Raw genomic sequence first — 18470 nt, forward strand, 5'->3', positions numbered from 1 at the left:
TATTACGCTATGAATCCGCCATTGCATGCGAATCACATCCTCAATAAATCACCTATTTCCACCCAATAACAAAAGGCTATGAAAAATAAGACATTGTATTAGCATGAGTTTGTAGAAAGAAAAATGAAAGAAAAAGCTCTTCTACAAGTCTATCTTATACCCATTATAAAAAGATAGAAGAAAAAAACTCATCACTTTTTTATCATACTTTGTAAAACACCTTCCTTATGCATGTACTTGTCTTCGACAAAGTAACACAATGTGTCATCTAATTAATTGGGTAGTTCCTTCTCAAGGACGCATATTCCATCCACATGACAATGAAGTGAAAAAGATGAATGAGTGGTACAAGACATTCTATTTATTTTATAATTCATTTTATTAATGATTAATGGATATAGGAACCTAGGTCATTTGTTCCTTTAGACTTTTGTTTTTGTCTCTTGGATTGTACATCGTAATAGCAACATCTTTCGATGCCTTTCGGGACACCGATGATCTAAAACTCTAAAAAAGGTGAAAAGTTGAGAATTTGGAGCGACACTAAAAGCCAAATAACTATTAACTAATTTTCTTTTCCAAAAAAGCTACCTCATATTTGTTCCAGCCCGAAGACGTATTTTGTACTCTTCCTTAGCAGAACTTACAATCGAAACTGAAGAAGCAAGTGTTGTGTTTGCAGAAGAGCCTTCTCAAGTGTGTCTTTTATGGATTCCTACAAACATGTAAAAAGTGTTGGTAGATAAACAAATTTGTATCACCAAGATTTGTTGTGTCACACGTATTATTTAATAGTCATACTCATACAATCTAATAGTTAAAATCAACATAAAATTTGTACCCTAATCATCAATTGTTGCATCAAAATGAAATTGATTTAAACATTTTTACATGCACCTCGTACATTACCCTAGAATACAAGTAAAATATTATATCAAGAGGCCAACAAAATAAAAAAAATAAGATTTGTATACAAGTCTAATGCCTTTTGGAATTATGTTGTTTTTCTACACACCAAAGATGTTATGTAAATAGTTTAGATATAGTAGATAATGTGAAATAACTTTTAAAATTATATACTTGGCCTTCCTTTACCATGAAAAGCGTTCATGGAGGGTAAGTATAAAAAGTTTTTCCAAATTTTGGTTCAAATCTTGTTGGTTTTTTTTCTAATTCATTTTTTTATACACGAGCTTTGTAGAAAAACCAAATGATAGTGCAAGAAATCCGTTGATTAAGAAAATAAATAGAGAAAAATCCTTAGATGGGGAAAACCTATGTTGATGTGAGGGTAGTTTGAGATTACCACTTAATAGTAACTTCTAATTTCCAACTTAACCCACTAAAGATTTTTCTTTATATTACGTAAAAGAACACCTTGATAAATCTTTCTATTTTAAGTCCTATATTCAGTAAGTCTACCAAGACAAAAGGAAAAACCATCTTAAACTATAAAACCATCTTAAACTATATATATATATATATATATATATATATATATATATATATATATATATATATATATATATATATATATATATATATATATATATATATATATATATATATATATATATATATATATATATATATATATAAAACTCCTAAGCAATGTTTTAAAAACCGATTTTTTAGTTGAACCGGTTTGGTGACCGGTTCCCGGTTCAACCGGTTTAACCGGTTCGACCGTTGGGTTAACCGGTTTCTATAATTTTCATCTTTTTTCCTATTTTCCTATACATACTTATATATTTAAATCATGAATTTGATGTTTACAAGTTCAAACATTAAAAATACATATCAAAATAAGTTGTAGATCAATCAAAATACGTTAAAATAATACATAACCATAAATTTTAGTGTTTTACATCAATCCATATGTCAAAAAGAAAATAAAGTATAATACCGAAACAAAATATAATTTTAGATGAATACAAACACACCAAAAAAATTTATTACATTTATCATATGTTTTTATTTAGAAAAAACTAAATAGATTTGAAAATAAATCACCAAAATTTATTATGCAAATGATTGTTTTCCATGTACTTTTATTCGGTTTAACCGGGTTTTTCTAAAAACCGGCCGGTTCAATCCGGTTTAGAAATCAACATAAAACCGATAATAGTTGAACCACTTCCTCCCCCGGTTCCCGGTCCAACCGGCCGGTTCAAATCGGGTTTTAAAACATTGCTCCTAAGGTGTTAACTAGTTAACTCACTAACCCGTAAGTTTGTATTATGTAACCATTTGATTTTCCCGATTTTTGCCCTAACTCAAATCGCGTATCGGCCATCGCCCTATAACTGTGTCTGTATGAGCGATTTGCAATTGAACGTATCTCCTTCAGTCCCTCTTCCGGTCTCTCGGACTCCCGGTTTCCCGCAGGCCATAGGCGACACCCCTGTTACTCTGTGATTTGTGTATCTGTAATCAAGTGTGGAAATCACAAACGACGTCCTACAGTGGTGAAGCAGAATGTGAGTCGTGCAAATATGATCGATATTCTGGTATGTTTCTTCAATTGTTCTTTTGTCTTAGTTTTGAGTTTTCCGATTACATGATTTATTTCCTTAGTTTTCCGATTTGGTTATCAATCAAAAGATGAGGTGTGTATGAGTGTTTGTAATTGTGTTATCTGTATGAGTGTTTGTGTTTTTATATGAGTGTCTATGAGTGTTTTTCGATTATAAGAGGCATTTCCTCAGTGTGTATGAGTGTTTGTGATTGTGTTATCTTCTCTTCAGGTCTATCCTGCATCTGCTACATGTTAAGTGTTATCTGTGTTATCTATGTATATGTGTATGTGAACAGTGAACAGTGTATCTGTGTATGTGATATGAATATGTTATCCGTGTATGTGTATCAGTGTATGTGAAGTGTATATGTAATATGTGTATTTGTTTCTAAACTTGATGTTCCTCCTGTTTTTCATTGTAGGAGAGTTATGGCAGATACTAATGACATCAATCCTTTGGATGTTAATGATGGAAGTGATGATTCGGTTGAAGAAATTGGGCTGACTTCAATCTTTTGTTAGCTATAGCTGTGGTGTTTGATCCGCGATATAAGTTCTCTTTTGTTGAGTTTAACTATAAAAAGTTGTATGGTGAAGGTTCATCATAATTGAAGAAGGTTGAGGAGGCACTTTTTTCACTTTTTGATGAATGCATGCAAGCTTCTCGAGAAAGTACTATTGGAAATGTTGGAGGTGGTAGTGGTAGTGGCGACTTTAATTCTCGACAAGCTAGTGATGGAAATGTTGGAGGAGGCTCTAATCATAGTATTCTTGAGGTAAGTCCTTTTTTCATTACATTCACTTTATATTTTTTTGTTTTAAATATATTATATTTTTTTCATATTTTATTTAATATAATAGAAGTTTGATGAATACGATAATGATGATATGGATTCGACCAAAAAAGTCAATTGCAAGTATATCTTCTTGAGCCAAGAACTAAAAGAACTTCTTCCATTAACATACTTGAGTTTTGGCAATCCCAACAGTATAGGTATCCAGAATTAGCCAAATTAGCTATGGATATACTTTGTGTTCCCGTTTCAACAGTAGCATCTAAATCAGGCTTTACTCTCGGTGGAAGAGTTTTGAATGAATATCGAAGTTCTATGAAGTCTGCCATTGTTGAAGCTGTAATTTGTAGTAGGGATTGGTTGTTTGGAGAAAAAGGTGGTATTTATAATTTATTGTTTACTTATATTAACTATTATGTTGTATTGATTTTTTTATTTTTATCTTTTTTATCCAGTTAATACTCATGTTGATATCGATAAACTAACTCAAAACGTCATGGATATGAACATTGCTGAAGACAAAACAGAGGTTACGAGTTCTAATAAACTTTAAGTTGACGTTTGATGAGTTACTTTTAATGACAACTATACATTTTTATAATTTTACTTGTATGTGTTTTAACTTTAGCTATTGTTTCTACTTGAAGGTTGGAGTTCATCATAAATAAGAAAATGGTGTTGGAGAATTAACTTTGTTTTTTGGGAGAAAAAAAATGGGAATTGTGGCTATTACTTTAACACTTGAATTATCTATGTTTGTATTAATGTTTAGTTTGAACATGTTTCTATGAATGTTTTTAATTTTCATTTGGATGTTTAAGACTTTAAGACTTAAGTAGTTAAGTGTCTAAAATTCGGATATGTTTGCATCAACCATCAAGAATTTATTCATGTTTAATTGTTAATTTATTTATGAAATCTGACCCACGAACCCGTCAACCAGTGAACCCGTATAAATAAATGGGTTCGCGGGTCATATATGGGTTTATGTTTCAAACCCGCCAACCCGTGACCTGTATATTTAAATGGGTTGTGTTTGGGTTGACATATTTTGACCCGCCAACCCGCGACACGCCAACCAGAACACGACACGATTGTCAGGCCTACCGGGAGGTAAATAGGCAGCAACAACAACAACAATTCGTCTAGGGGTATGTTCGGCAAAACTAGGTGGTAGCACTGTTGTTTTTATTTGTTATATAAGTGTTTGACAAAAATAGCTGAAAACATTTAAAACATGTAAAATTACATAAAAGGGCGTCTTGTAAAATATAAAATAGAAACATAATAATGAAAAAATGATTTTCTAAATTGTTCTTTTTAAAAACTAGAAAATGTTCGATAACTAGGTACTATTAGAAAATCTAAAGTCATACGACAACATAAAAAATCTAGTAATAAAATCCTCAACGTCGAACATTTCATATTAAAGTAGGAATATCATTACAAATGTGCTTCATATTATTAGATCCTTCGTAAAAATCGTCATTACTTGTGTCACTAACAACAAATACCAAAAATAGCAGTTATAGAATTGGTTTTGGTTGTGTGCCATAGATGGTGCAAATATGTGAGGTACTGTTGTAGAAATTGACAAACAAGAATAATGCATCCATGAAGTTATTAGAGGGTAGCAATGGAAGGGAATCTGGAAATATAAGTTTATGTGACAAGGGTAGTATTTATTGTTGGTAATACAGGGGACACTTGAAGAAATATATAAGAAAGCTTTATAAAAGTAAAAGTGGGACAGAAGAACACATATGGCAAAGGTTGCAACTTTATTCACTTTTACAGAGAAAACACAATGGAATACATCCATCAACGTACACTTTGCCCTTTTAAAATAAATAAAATGCAGAAAACAAGGAAACTGACTCACACTACCCTTTAGACTCGGTATTACAGCCCACATGCCATAAGACTTATTCAATTCTAATCAAATAAACTTTCTGCAGTAAAATAGATAAAATAAACACCCAAAATATCTGGATTAAGTCAACATTCTCCCCCCTAATCCAGAATTTGTCACCTGTTTAACTCCAATCAGCTCCTGCATTTCTTTATAATTCACCTTTCCCATGACTTTTGTAAGGATATCTGCCCTTTGTTCCTTGCTGCAAACATGAGTTACTATCACTTCACCATTTTCCACACATTCTCTAATGAAATGGAATCTTGTGTCGATATGCTTACTCCTCCCGTGAAACACCGGGTTCTTCATAAGGTCTAAAGCTGACTTGTTATCAATATGCAGGACTGCAGGTGCAACTATTTGTCTAGTTATCTCAGTCAGTAGGCGACGTATCCAAATAGCTTGACAGGTTGCCAATGTAGCTGCCATAAACTCTGCTTCACATGAGGATAGAGCAACACTGCGCTGTTTCTGAGATGCCCATGTAACTAGATTCTCATTGATGTAGAATGCCATACCACCAGTACTTTTCCGATCATCTACATCCATCGCCAAGTCACTGTCTGAATAACCATTGATCTTGATTTCTTTTTCCCCTCTTGAATAAACCAGACCATAATCCAAGGTGCCCTTTACATACCTAAGGATACCTTTTACTAGTTGAAGGTGTTTTTCAGTTGGGTTTTCCATGAACCGACTTACAACACCAACTGCAAACGATAGATCGGGACGGGTATGTGTTAAATACCGTAAGCTTCCCACAATACTTCTGTACTCAGTTGGGTTGACCAACTCACCATCTTTATCTTTTCTTAGCTGCACTTTCTGATTAATTGGGCACTTGGTGGGGTTGCAGTCTTCCATTCTTGTCTTTGCTAGAATGTTTCTTGCGTATGCCTCCTGCTTCAAAGTGATCCCACCTTCAAATTGATTCACTTTTATGCCCAGGTAGTGAGATAGAAGACCTAAGTCACTCATCTCAAACCGTTTGTTCATCTGTGTCTTGAAGTTAGATATCTCTAACTTGCAATTACCTGTCACCAACAGATCATCTACATACACAACTACAATCAAGACTTTCCCTTTCCTGTTTCGAGTATATACCGAATACTCTTGAGAGCACCTTTTGAACTCCAAATCCTTCAAGTATCTGTCCAAACAAAAGTTCCAAGCTCTGGGCACTTGCTTAAGCCCATAAAGAGCTTTTGTGAGCTTGTAAACTTTGTGTTTTTGATCTGGTTTCTCAAAGCCTTCAAGCTGTCGTACATACACTTCTTCCTCCAGATTTCCATTCAAGAAAGCTGACTTAACATCTAAATGATGTACAAGCCATCCATGAGTTCCTGCAAGGGCAAGCAGAACACGTACCGTCTCAAGTCTGGCAACCGGTGCAAAAACGTCTTCATAATCGATTCCGGGTTTCTGAACGTAACCCCGTGCCACCAATCTCGCTTTGTGTTTCAAAATTCTTCCAATTGGGTCTCTTTTCACCTTAAATACCCACTTCAATCCAATAGCTTTTCGTCCTTTTGGGAGTTCTACCAGGTTCCATGTCCGATTTTTCTCAATTGAATTGAGCTCTGTCTTCATTGCTTCAACCCACTCTAATCGCTTTCTTGCTTCTGCGTATGAAGTGGGTTCTTCTTCATCGTGAATTAGTAGCAATTGATCCGTGTGCTCGTATAAATCAGTCAGCAATCGAAATCTCTTGGGAGCACCACCACCTGTTGAACTCGATGCTGTGCTTGATGAACCGAAAGAGGAGGTTGGAGTTACAGGTGACAATGGGTGTGGTATTAGAGCTGTATTAGGGCTGGCCTGTGATGAATTTAGATTTGGACTTCCCTGTGGACTTATGTGTGAGTCCATTTGAGGAGTATTAGACTCTAGCCCATTTTCTGTCGATACCTCATTGCTTTGTGGCAGCCCAAACTCAATTTCTTCTGTATTACCTGGTATCGACCCACCTTGATTTTCCTCTTCTTCAATTAGGTCGTAACCTTCCACTGTGAAGCTCATGCCAAATTTAGACTTGATTTTTATTGCCTCCTCCCACACCCAGGTTTGTTTTTCTTCGAACTTCACATCTCGACTCACATAAATCAACCCCGAATCAGGATCCAATAATCTATATGCCTTCGTTCCTTCCTCAATTCCAAGGTGTACGACTCTTTTACTTCTATCATCTAGCTTCTTTAAATGGCTTTTTGCTATCTTCATGTGAGCAACACAACCGAACACTCTAAGGTGTCCCATATAAGGTTTTCTTCCAGTCCATAATTCGTATGGTGTGGTATCCTTAAGTGACTTTGTGTTAACTCGGTTCAAGATGTAGACAACATGACTTATTGCTTCTCCCCACAACACGTCTGGCACTTTCATTATTTTCATATTGCTTCTCACCATCTCCAAAACAGTCTTGTTTCTCCTTTCCACAACACCATTATGTTGTGGAGAGTATGGAGCTGTATACTGTCTCTCGAGCCCGGTTTCTCTACAATACACAGTGAATTTATTCGAAAGAAACTCGCCACCACGGTCTGTACGCAATACCTTTATACTCTCTCCTGTTTCATTCTCCACTGCTGCCTTGAAATTCTTGAAAGCTTGGAAGGCTTCGTCTTTTGTCTTCATTAAATAGACCCACATGACTCTTGTATAGTTGTCAACAAGAAGCATGAAGTATATGTTCCCAGAGGGTGTGGGAGGTGTGACAGGCCCGCATAAATCTCCATGTACAAGTTCTAATTTCCTTGTTGCTCTAAAGCTTGACTGTGTTGGGTAAGGATTTTTCGTCTGCTTCCCTACTAGACAACCTTCACAGAGATGAATGGGTTTGTCTATTCTTGGCATTCCATCTACCAATTTCTTATCTGACATAGCCTTTAGAGCATCAAAATTGACATGGCCCATTCTAGTGTGCCAAAGCCATGTTGAGTCACTGATTTCTCCAAGCAAACACTTTGACTTTACCTCATTCAGATTGATTTTATAGAGTCTGTTTTGAGACCTCTGTACCTTCATAAGCAACTTTCCAGCAGCATCACTAACCCATAAAATTGGGTCCTTTATTCGAATCTCATCTCCTCCTTCTGCCAATTGACCAAGACTTATTATATTAGAGCATAAGTCTGGTATATAGTACACTTCTTGAAGCTTTCTCCGTTCACCATTCTTGCACTGAAAGATGATTGAACCTCTCCCTTCAATTCGAACTTTTGATCCGTTTCCAAAACTGACTGAGCCCTGTATCATTTGATTGAGGTCACAGAATTTTTCTTTTTCACCTGTCATGTGGTTGCTAGCACCTGTGTCTAGATACCACAAGTTTGTTGCCTTATCACCACCAGTCTTTAATTGTGGATTCACATTTTCCTCATTTAGGTGAACTTCAATGATTTTTTCTGTATCATCAAGGATCGAAAACAATAATGCTGGTTCATTATCGAGGTGCTCTTGTGCCAAGTTTAAATCGTGATTTCTTTCGCGTCTTGGATTTTCACATTCAGCAGCAAAATGCCCAAATTCTTGACACTTGTAAGTTGTAACACTGCAACTTACTCTTGTCTCGACTATCGGATGGTCCACGATCCTTCTGTTGGTGAGAACCACGGCCGCCACGACCACCGCGAGTACTGGTGGTGCCTCTTCCGTGACCTCTGCCTCTTCCTCTTGACCCACTACAACCTCCACAGTTTCCTTTGTTCTTGGAGTCTTCTTCATTTTTCTTTTTGTTTCTTTCTGTCCACTCTTGATGAGTGAGAAGAAGTTTTCTTTCTTCCCCTTCAACATGACCCTTCATGCGTTCTTCATGAGCTTTCAATCTCCCTACTACCTCCTCGACTGTCATCACATCCAAGTCTCCAAACTGCTCAAGAGTTGAAGCAATTTGTAAGAACTTGGATGGCACAGCCCTTAGCATTTTTTTCACCACATACGATTCTTCTACCGTATCTCCCAAGGTACGCATTGTGCTCACAATGTTGCTCACTTTCACAGCGAACTCATCAACAACCTCCGACTCCTTTATGTTCAAAGCCTCAAATTCTGCTTTTAAGGTTTGAATCCTTGCTGTCTTCACTCTCTCCTCCCCCATGAACATCACTTTCAAGGCCACCTAAGCTTCTTTGGCCGTTTGCTTCTCCGTCAAGGCCAACAACAAGTCCTCTGGAATACCTTGGTAGATGGCTGCCATGGCCATCTTGTCCTTTTTTACTTCTACTACCGTGTTTGTTGTTCTGGGCTCTACAACATCCCACACACACCTTGAGCTTGCATGAACACTTTCATCTTAATAGCCCATGCAACATAGTTACTTCTAGATAACATAGGATAATGGAGTGTGACTTGTCCTTCTTTATCATTACTGCTGCTTCCTGTCATTTCTCTTTCACGTGGATGATATTTTGGCATGCACCAGGTTGTGCTCTGATACCAAATGTTGGTAATATAGGGGACACTTGAAGAAATATATAAGAAAGCTTTATAAAAGTAAAAGTGGGACAGAAGAACACATATGGCAAAGGTTGCAGCTTTATTCACTTTCACAGAGAAAAACACAATGGAATACATCCATCAACGTACACTTTGCCCTTTTAAAATAAATGAAATGCAGAAAACAAGGAAACTGACTCACACTACCCTTTAGACTCGGTATTACAGCCCACATGCCATAAGACTTATTCAATTCTAATCAAATAAACTTTCTGCAGTAAAATAGATAAAATAAACACCCAAAATATCTGGATTAAGTCAACATTTATAAGTTTATGTGAAAAGGGTAGTAATAATGAGATGAGCATATCATCAACCGTATCCAAAGAAGAATCTGATAATTTACATAAATTGGTCAAGAGAGAAGATAAATTATGCTAAAGTGTTATGATTATTGCTAACATCATTGAAAAAGTTTGAGAACTAAATGATTGATACGGTCAATAAAAGATATCTACAATAATCATTTTTCTTAACAACCAAACTACATTAAATAAATATAACTTAAAAGGTTATTAAGCATCAATAAAAAGTTTGAATCTATTGTTTCTGTGAAAGTAAAACCTATCTTGGTAGTACTTTGAACTCTTTACAATCCTATGAGTTACAAACAGAAAAATTTAACTATTCTCATTATACCCTTACAAATATCGCATGCATGTATCAATACTAGAAAGCTGGGAAAAAAAAGGAATTAACTTTTTCATTAAAACCTTATGATCGCAAGCATGAATTCATACAAGAAAGCTGAAAAAAAAAGGCATAAACTTTTTCACGTTGTGATTTTTCTATTCCTTTTTGTTAAACATGATTATAAAATTTCATTCAAAACTTATTTCACTAGGAACCAAAGTGAATAATCACACAGTATCTTCATTAGATCGATAAAAAAATAATGAATTAAAATTATGATGAAGATGAAAAAATCCTAAGTCATCTACAATTTCACCCAACTATGAGATTTATTCATATTCACTTCTCAAAACTTCCTCTTTGCCTTGCTTATTTTTGAGTTCTCCAACAAAATGAAGCCATCGGTGCATTGATGGGGTCAAGCCATGTCTGAAGATTTTAGCAAGTATGTTTAGCTTTTTGTTGATTATAATTTCTCTAATTCTAAGTTATGATTGTAAATTCCTTGATTTTATTAACATAACTCTTATGTTTTTTATTCTTTTTACTTATATTTAGGAATAAGATACCTTAAAGTTATTTGCTTCTGCATCAGAGCAACAACTGCATACAACAAAGGAAAAGTTGTGTCATTGTTTAATCCATGAATTGGGTGGTCATGATTAATTCATCAGGCTTATGCGAAATACTCATGTGCTACTGTAGCTGAAGCATATTGCACAGTTTCAATCATATATATACTTCTATTTTATGTTTCTGTTATAATCTATATTGATCGTATGGTGATATAATTCAATGTTTGTTAAAAAAAAGAAGTTATGTTTATTATTTCAATATTTTCAGCGGAAATGACCCAACCTTTATCTTTTTGGGAAGAGAAGCTTTGGCGGACGCTTCTGCAGTTACACTCTAACTTGAACTTTATTTAGCCTCTCAAATTGTAAGTTTATGTGGTAACCTTTTGACCACGCCATGTTCCGCGAACAATTCTACAGGCGGGAAAACTTCAGCCAACACGCCGTGTTCGCCAGCTTCTCAAGAACTTAAGATATTCAACTGCTTTTTCGACCCGAAGAGCTTCAAGGCTCAAATATGGACTAGGAATGCGGTTAGGAATGATAAGTTTCCAACTTTATCATTTGGGACTGCAAAAAGGTCCAAAGAGCTTGTCTACGGTTCTTATTCTCTACAATGTTATTATCTAAAAGCTTGTCTACACTAGATGTCGTGTGGGAAAAATACATGAAAATACTTGTGTGATGGAATTCTATACACTCAACAACAAATATTAAAATCTTCAGGTATTATATTATTGTCTATTTATTTTAAAATACATATTTTTGTCTTAGTATATATATTAGTTAATAATATAAACAAATGTATTTTTAAATTTATTCTAAGTATTATACCATTTTCGTTACAGGTTTATCACTTAATGAAGATCAAATTAAAAACCTGATTTTGTTTGAGATTGAACAAATTTTACTCTGTAACAATTCAACCCTCAAAGATTATACAAGGATGCCTTTTCCTGATGCTGATTCTGTAACTTCTTCAAATAACCGTCACATCACTGAGGAGCTAGATTGTGACATATCAGATTTAAAGAACAAGTTTGATCAGCTTTCCGTTGCATTAACGCATGAGCAATGAAACATTTTTGATGACATCATGATTGCAATTCATAAAATTAGAGGTGTTTTCATTGTATACAGTTATGGTGGAACATGTAAAATCTATCTTTGGAAAACATTATCTACCTTAGTTAGATGTAAATCTCAAATTGTTTTAAATGTTGCTTCGAGTGAGATTGTTTCTTTATTATTAACCGGCAGCAGGACGACGCACTCCCGGTTTATAATTCCATTGATTCTTACTGAGGATTTTGTTTGTTCCATATCACCAAACACTGAACTCGCCAGTTTATTACAAAAAATCTCATTGATCATATGCGATGAAGCACCTATGATTCACAAGCACATCTTTGAAGCTTTAGATCGAACTTTGAAAGTTGTATTAAAGTGTCATAATCCTAGAAAATCAAAATTACCATTTAGAGGGAAAGTGATTGTGTTTGAAGGAGATTTCAGACAAATTCTGTCTGTTATCCCAGGTGGTAGCACACAAGACACTGTTAATGGCTCATTAAGTTCTTCATATTTATGGCAACAATGCAAAGTCCATAAATTAATCAAAAATACGAGGTTAACTTTTGGAAGCGATACATCTGCTATTCAACAAACAATGAATTTTACAAAATGACTCTTGGATATAGGAGAAGGAAAAGTTGGTGGTCCTAACGATGGAGAAGCGATTATTGATATTCTGCAGGATCTTCTCATTAATGATCTGTGTGATCCTATAAGTTCATTAATTGACTTTGTGTATCCATCAATTCTTGAAGATTCCAACAATCCGGGATATTTTCAAGAAAGATCAATACTTGCTCTAAAAAATGAAGTTGTTGGAAAAATAAATGATTGGTGGATATCATTGTTTCCAGGAGATAAAGTCAAATATTTAAGTTCAGATAAACTATGTCTATCAGAGTTTGTTCATGATCAGTTGGATGCCAATTTATACTCACCTGATGTTTTAAATGGTCTTAAAGTCTCAGGTCTACCTAATCATAAGTTAGTTTTGAAAGTCGAGGTTCCAATTATGTTGTTGAGAAACATTCATTGTGTGCAACTCTTGTAACATTTAAATGTGTTTATTACCTATTCGTATACTCTTAAAGGAATTTGGAAACTATGATCTGATTATGTAGCATTTTGTTCCTCATTTAATATTTCATTTTTCTTTCCAAAAGCTCTTAAAATACTCATGTGATTTTTCAAATCCTAATTGTAGATTCAATCACTTAACAACAAGTTGAAGTTGATGGAAAGGCATGTGCAAATGTTGGACAAAATGGAAAGGGGTGTTGTCACACTTTCATCCCAAGAAATCAACTCAAGTGCAACTATTACATTTAGCAGCTTACATTTTGTCACGATTTTTGTTTCAGTTAAACCTGAAATTATTCAGCATAGCACTTCAGAGGCTTCAATCAAACAACATGTTAAAAATCAAATCTTAAAAATTCAGACCCTCTTAAAAATTCAGATTTTAAAAATTCAGATCCTGCCAAACCGCCCCTAAGGTTGGTTTGTTTCTCAAATATCCGATTTTTACACATGGTCAACTATATGTCGCCTTATCTAGAGTTAAAAGTAGATAATGATTAAAATTGTTGATTTTAGATAATGACGATAAAATCACAAATAAAACTTGTAACGTTGTGTATAAATAAGTTTTTTTTTTTTTTTTTTTTTTTTTTTTAATTTAATTTATGAGTAGTTTATACAGTATTGTTAATTATAACGTATTTTTGTTTTTAAATTGTTAATTTTGATTTGTAATTTGTTATATTTTTCATATATTATTATTTTAACAACTTAATTTTCCTATTTTTCATATATCTATTATAAATTCCATTTTTTGTTGCTGTTGTTTTATTTTATTTTTTTTAATTATAATATAATTAATCTAATATTTAATCATACAATATTATTTTGTCATTACATCACAAATAAAATATAACTTCAAAAATAATGTTACATATTTATTTAAATAAATAATTATAATTTTAAATAAACAAAAAAAACATAACTATTATAATTAAATTTTTATTTAAAATGATTGATTAACAATTATAAAATTCTAATATAATTTTTTTTAAAAAAAATCACCCGTAATTTCCAAAGGGCAATACCCTAATTGCAAAATATTAGAGTTAGATATAATTATTTGTCAAACGTACATGATCAATATTTCTCGTGTCCACTCTAAGCGAATTTACTAAATTATCCCCAACAATCCTATACCAAAAATAGCAATAAACCCCTAGAAACCCTCATCCCGTCCGCCGTCGTGCCTGTTTCCATTCCCGCCATCACAAGGTAATCTGGTTTTCTAGGGTTTTGTTTTGTTGACTGCAAGTTTTTTGCTTTGGGATTAGTAAGACCCGTTACATGGAGCATACATGGGATAACCGATGGGAATTTCGTATTTTGTTGATTCACACACTTCAAATTTGTAGTGTGTACCAATTGTTCGGTGATATTTCCTGGCTAAAGTCGACTAATTCATCACAATTTCTAGATTTAAAAAGCCTGTTGAAGTGTGAACTCATATTTTTCATACAACTTCTTGTGAAAACCAAATACCTCTAGCTTTGATGGTAACGTATTTCCCCGATTTCTGTTCGATACTTTTTTTTTCCTTAACCGCTTTTCGAGGCTTTTGTTGACTGCAAGTTATTTGCTTTCAGATTAGTAAAAACGTTTACATGACTATGATGTAGATTTCATATTTTGTTGATTCACATACTTCAAATTTTCAGTGCGTACCAACTGCTAGATAAAGTTTTCAGGCTGAAATCTTTTGAAATTACTAATTCCACCACAATTTCTAAGCTTATGAGGCTACATGTTAGATTATTCATTGTCTTTAAGTAGAGTTAGTGAAACAAATGAAGCAGTTTTATAAAAATTGAGAGTCTGTGAAATTTTCTTAGATATGTAATTGTTTGTATTGTTTATCTTCTTGACTTTAGGACTGCAAAAAGCCAGAGGAAAACACCAGTGCTTTAGAGATATGGATACTGAAACAAATGGAGGTGGCTCTTTGGTTCTGATAAAGCAAGGAGCAGAAGCTGTGAGATAAATTCCTTTTTTACATTGTTTATGTAACTGAAATTCCTAAATGGGACCCATGTATAATAATATGGTTTTTTTTTTTTTTGGATTGATGCTTCTTAGAGAGTCTTTGAGTCAACATTTGGAGGAAGGAAGTCAATTGTTAAGGAACGATTCTCAAAGAAGTACAGACATCCAACTTTAGATTCAAAGCTCACACTCAAGCGCTTAAATGCGGTTTGTTGACAAATATTTGAGTTTAAGATTTGATTTTTGTTTCCTATAGTATAATATTAATGATTGATTTATTTTATAGGAGGCTAGGTGTATGACAAAAGCTAGAAGGCTTGGAGTTTCTACTCCTGTGCTTTATGCAGTAGACCCTGTATCACATACCCTAACTTTTGAGTATGTGGAAGGTCCATCCATCAAAGACATATTCCTTGAATTTGGATTAAAAGGAGTTGTTGAAGAAAAGATGGATGACATTGCCTTCCAGATTGGGGATACAATTGGGAAATTACATGATGGTGGAGTCATTCATGGGGACCTAACCACATCCAATATGTTATGGCGTAGTGACACAAACCAGCTGGTATTATTTAATACCCCCTTTTTTTTTAAAAAAAAAATTTATAAGATTATTTGTGTATCAACTTTGTTTTATCTTTTGTCAGGTATTAATCGATTTTGGTCTGAGCTTTGTGTCCACACTTCCAGAAGACAAAGGTGTTGATTTATATGTTCTGGAACGAGCTTTGCTTTCTATGCATTCATCATGTGGAAATGTGGTAAGTAAGATAATTGGAAATTTTGTATCCAAAATTTAAAATATACTATGTTTTTTTTTTTCCTTCCTATTATATGGGTAAAGTGGATGAATGGGTAATAAAGTATGTATACATAAGGTCTGTTTCTTCTAGACTGAATAAATGACCATTTTGCCCTTACATTCCAAAAAGCAAATTTCACAACATTCATCAATTTTGGGAGGAAAAATAAAATAGGTAAAGGGTTAGTGTGTAAGCTATGCTTCTTTGGCTTAGCCCAGTAAGTCATTATGTCCAGATCGAGTTGAAAAGAAAGAGTCATGTATGGGTTTACAGATTAAGTGCTTGACTGATTAAGTGAAAAAGAAACATAACCATGGTTTGGGATTGTTGAGCAGATGGATAAGATACTTTCAGCATATAGGAAGTCTACAAAGCAATGGTCATCCACATTTAACAAACTTGGTCAAGGTAATATAATCTTCTCTACTTTCTTTTATGTAAAAAATGATCAGCTTGAGTAATCCTTTATTGCTAATGGATCAAAAAGGTATGCTTTATGATAAATAAATAAAAAGGCTTGGCTAAAAAGGGAATGGTAAAAGTTATCAAAAAATCAAAGCTTTTACAACCTTGTAAAGCATTTTATTAGACTAGTAGAATCGTTATATTAATAAAAGTAATAATATCTTAATTGTTTATATGATATAATATTGTTGCATGTTAACTTGTGACAGTGAGACTACGAGGCAGAAAGCGAACCATGGTTGGATGAACTAACTCACCATGGTTTGACATTGACATGTCTGTTCACATAATAGGCTTCATTTGGTATGTGTGTGCTAATTTTTCTTTGAAGTTGTATATTTAGACCTAATTTGAAAGATTTGAAATGATGTTTTTGTTTTCTTTGAAAAACATCATTTTTGGGAATTTGTGTGTTAGTTACTCATAATCATATTATCAGGATTGTTGAAAAGCTTAAATAGTTTATTTAATTATTGCAATTTCAAAACGGTGGAAGTAAAAAAAGCTTTCATGATATGCTTTAAGGATAGTTAAGAAATTGCCTATTGACCTTGTGTATTATCGCTTTAAATTTTTAAAACACATATCCAAATATTTTTCATTTCTGAAAATGTTCTGATTTAAATTTACATGGTTGCTACCATTGTTGTCATTATTAAAATTGATAGGTTGATTTCATTCTCCAATCTTCTTTTTATATCCTTATGAATGAAGAATCACGCCTTGATTTTGGGAAACTTTAATGAATTTAATTTAGGGTCTAATACAGTATGTCATTTTGAAACATCAAAATATCATATTTAGAAGAATTGTTCAGATTTTTGTTAAATATTGTTCAAGTGAAATTTCAAAATTATCTTGTGGTCATACATAAACAGGAGATTGATATGCTTGAAATAATAAATGTCAAACAGGAGATTGTAGTCAAGTCCAACATATATTACTTTTGGTATATGAAGTCGAATAACAAAAGCAATGAAATCGTATAAAAAATCCAATTAAAAAAATGACATTTTTTTATGTAAGTTCTACATATCTATGAGGTTCTCTTTATAAGTGAGCTTCATTTGTAACATTTTTATTTTTTAAATTACTTGGAAGAGTGTTGGATTTGAGATGTCAACAACTACCAAACCATTTACAAAATGTCTTATCCTATGACAAAAACCAATAAGAATAGGTTTAGATAAAATATTTTGCTGATGAATAGTGAAAATGTTACTTTTGGTGAAGGTTTCTTGTCATAAACAATAATTCCTACTTAAATACGTTTGTTAAAGTGTTTGATAAGTTTATGTAAATTTTCCCTTCTACATGTTTTATTTTTCGTTTTACAAACATTACATGACATACATATTTTCTCTTTAGATGTACTGTTATGAAGTGTCCTTATATACAACCAACCAGGTTTTTATATATGTCATTGATTTTTTTTTTTTAAATTCATTTCAATTGTTCATGTATTCTTCTATTAGATGGGAGGATGCATTGAGAATATGGGTATTTCTAGCATCCCTTTTGTAAATGAATTACAAAGTATCTTCATAACTTTGGAGGAGAAACCACAGTTTCATAGCTTGGAGAATTCACCCTATTTTTTTGTGTGGGTTTTATGGGTTACATTTTCATGCAGTTTTTTTTTTTGACTGATGTGTTAGCTATCACTCCTATGGTGTTTTAACATTATCACTATGTTTTTTTATTGCATGATTTTTATTTGGGCATAGCGCACCCAAATGCTCATTATTACCTTGAAATGACCTCAAGCCGTTGGATTGTTTAGCCAAAAATGAGGTTCTTTTTAGCTCAATCTCAACTAACTACAACCACTTGTTGGTTCTAGATTGTAAATATTTTTGTCAAGTTTCTTATCTATCTACCTGTATTTATGATAGATTTGAAAAGTTATGACCGATCTATTTCTTAAGAGGACCTATCACCTATGCCACTCTTATGTCGCCTTTGAGAGGGCAGCTTCACGATAGGAGTTAGTAATTTCTTTTATGATAAAAGAAATTGTCGATATATTTATTATATATCATTGAAGATTGTGTTCAACTTGAAGTAACTATAAACATTGTAGATGGATAAACTAAAGCCAGTTTTAGAATGTGACGGGAGAATCTCATGACATTT

General features: G+C 33.5%; 2 protein-coding genes across 2 annotated transcripts; both read left to right on the top strand.

Moving 5' to 3' along the window:
* Nucleotides 1-12319: 12319 nt before the first annotated feature.
* Nucleotides 12320-13054, top strand: LOC111899034 (uncharacterized). Its single transcript, XM_023894919.3, has 2 exons — nucleotides 12320-12503; nucleotides 12630-13054. The coding sequence occupies exons 1-2, from the start codon at nucleotides 12320-12322 to the stop codon at nucleotides 13052-13054; spliced, it is 609 nt and encodes a 202-aa protein (XP_023750687.3).
* Nucleotides 13055-14159: 1105 nt separating this feature from the next.
* Nucleotides 14160-16804, top strand: LOC111899156 (uncharacterized). Its single transcript, XM_023895043.3, has 7 exons — nucleotides 14160-14298; nucleotides 14955-15055; nucleotides 15160-15273; nucleotides 15353-15631; nucleotides 15714-15827; nucleotides 16205-16277; nucleotides 16544-16804. The coding sequence occupies exons 2-7, from the start codon at nucleotides 14996-14998 to the stop codon at nucleotides 16579-16581; spliced, it is 678 nt and encodes a 225-aa protein (XP_023750811.1). The 5' UTR covers nucleotides 14160-14298; nucleotides 14955-14995; the 3' UTR covers nucleotides 16582-16804.
* The last annotated feature ends 1666 nt before the right edge of the window (nucleotides 16805-18470 follow it).

This window comes from Lactuca sativa, chromosome 5 (genome assembly GCF_002870075.4).
Source record: "Lactuca sativa cultivar Salinas chromosome 5, Lsat_Salinas_v11, whole genome shotgun sequence".
Lineage (NCBI taxonomy): Eukaryota > Viridiplantae > Streptophyta > Magnoliopsida > Asterales > Asteraceae > Lactuca > Lactuca sativa.

Excerpts from the sequence above, each read along its gene's own strand:
- LOC111899034 (XM_023894919.3), top strand. The coding sequence starts at position 12,320 with ATGATTCACAAGCACATCTTTGAAGCTTTAGATCGAACTTTGAAAGTT. Across the intron at positions 12,504-12,629 it reads CACTGTTAATGGCTCATTAA|GAGAAGGAAAAGTTGGTGGT; the intron begins GTTCTTCATATT and ends TCTTGGATATAG.
- LOC111899156 (XM_023895043.3), top strand. The coding sequence starts at position 14,996 with ATGGATACTGAAACAAATGGAGGTGGCTCTTTGGTTCTGATAAAGCAA. Across the intron at positions 15,274-15,352 it reads CACTCAAGCGCTTAAATGCG|GAGGCTAGGTGTATGACAAA; the intron begins GTTTGTTGACAA and ends TTTATTTTATAG. Across the intron at positions 15,828-16,204 it reads ATTCATCATGTGGAAATGTG|ATGGATAAGATACTTTCAGC; the intron begins GTAAGTAAGATA and ends ATTGTTGAGCAG.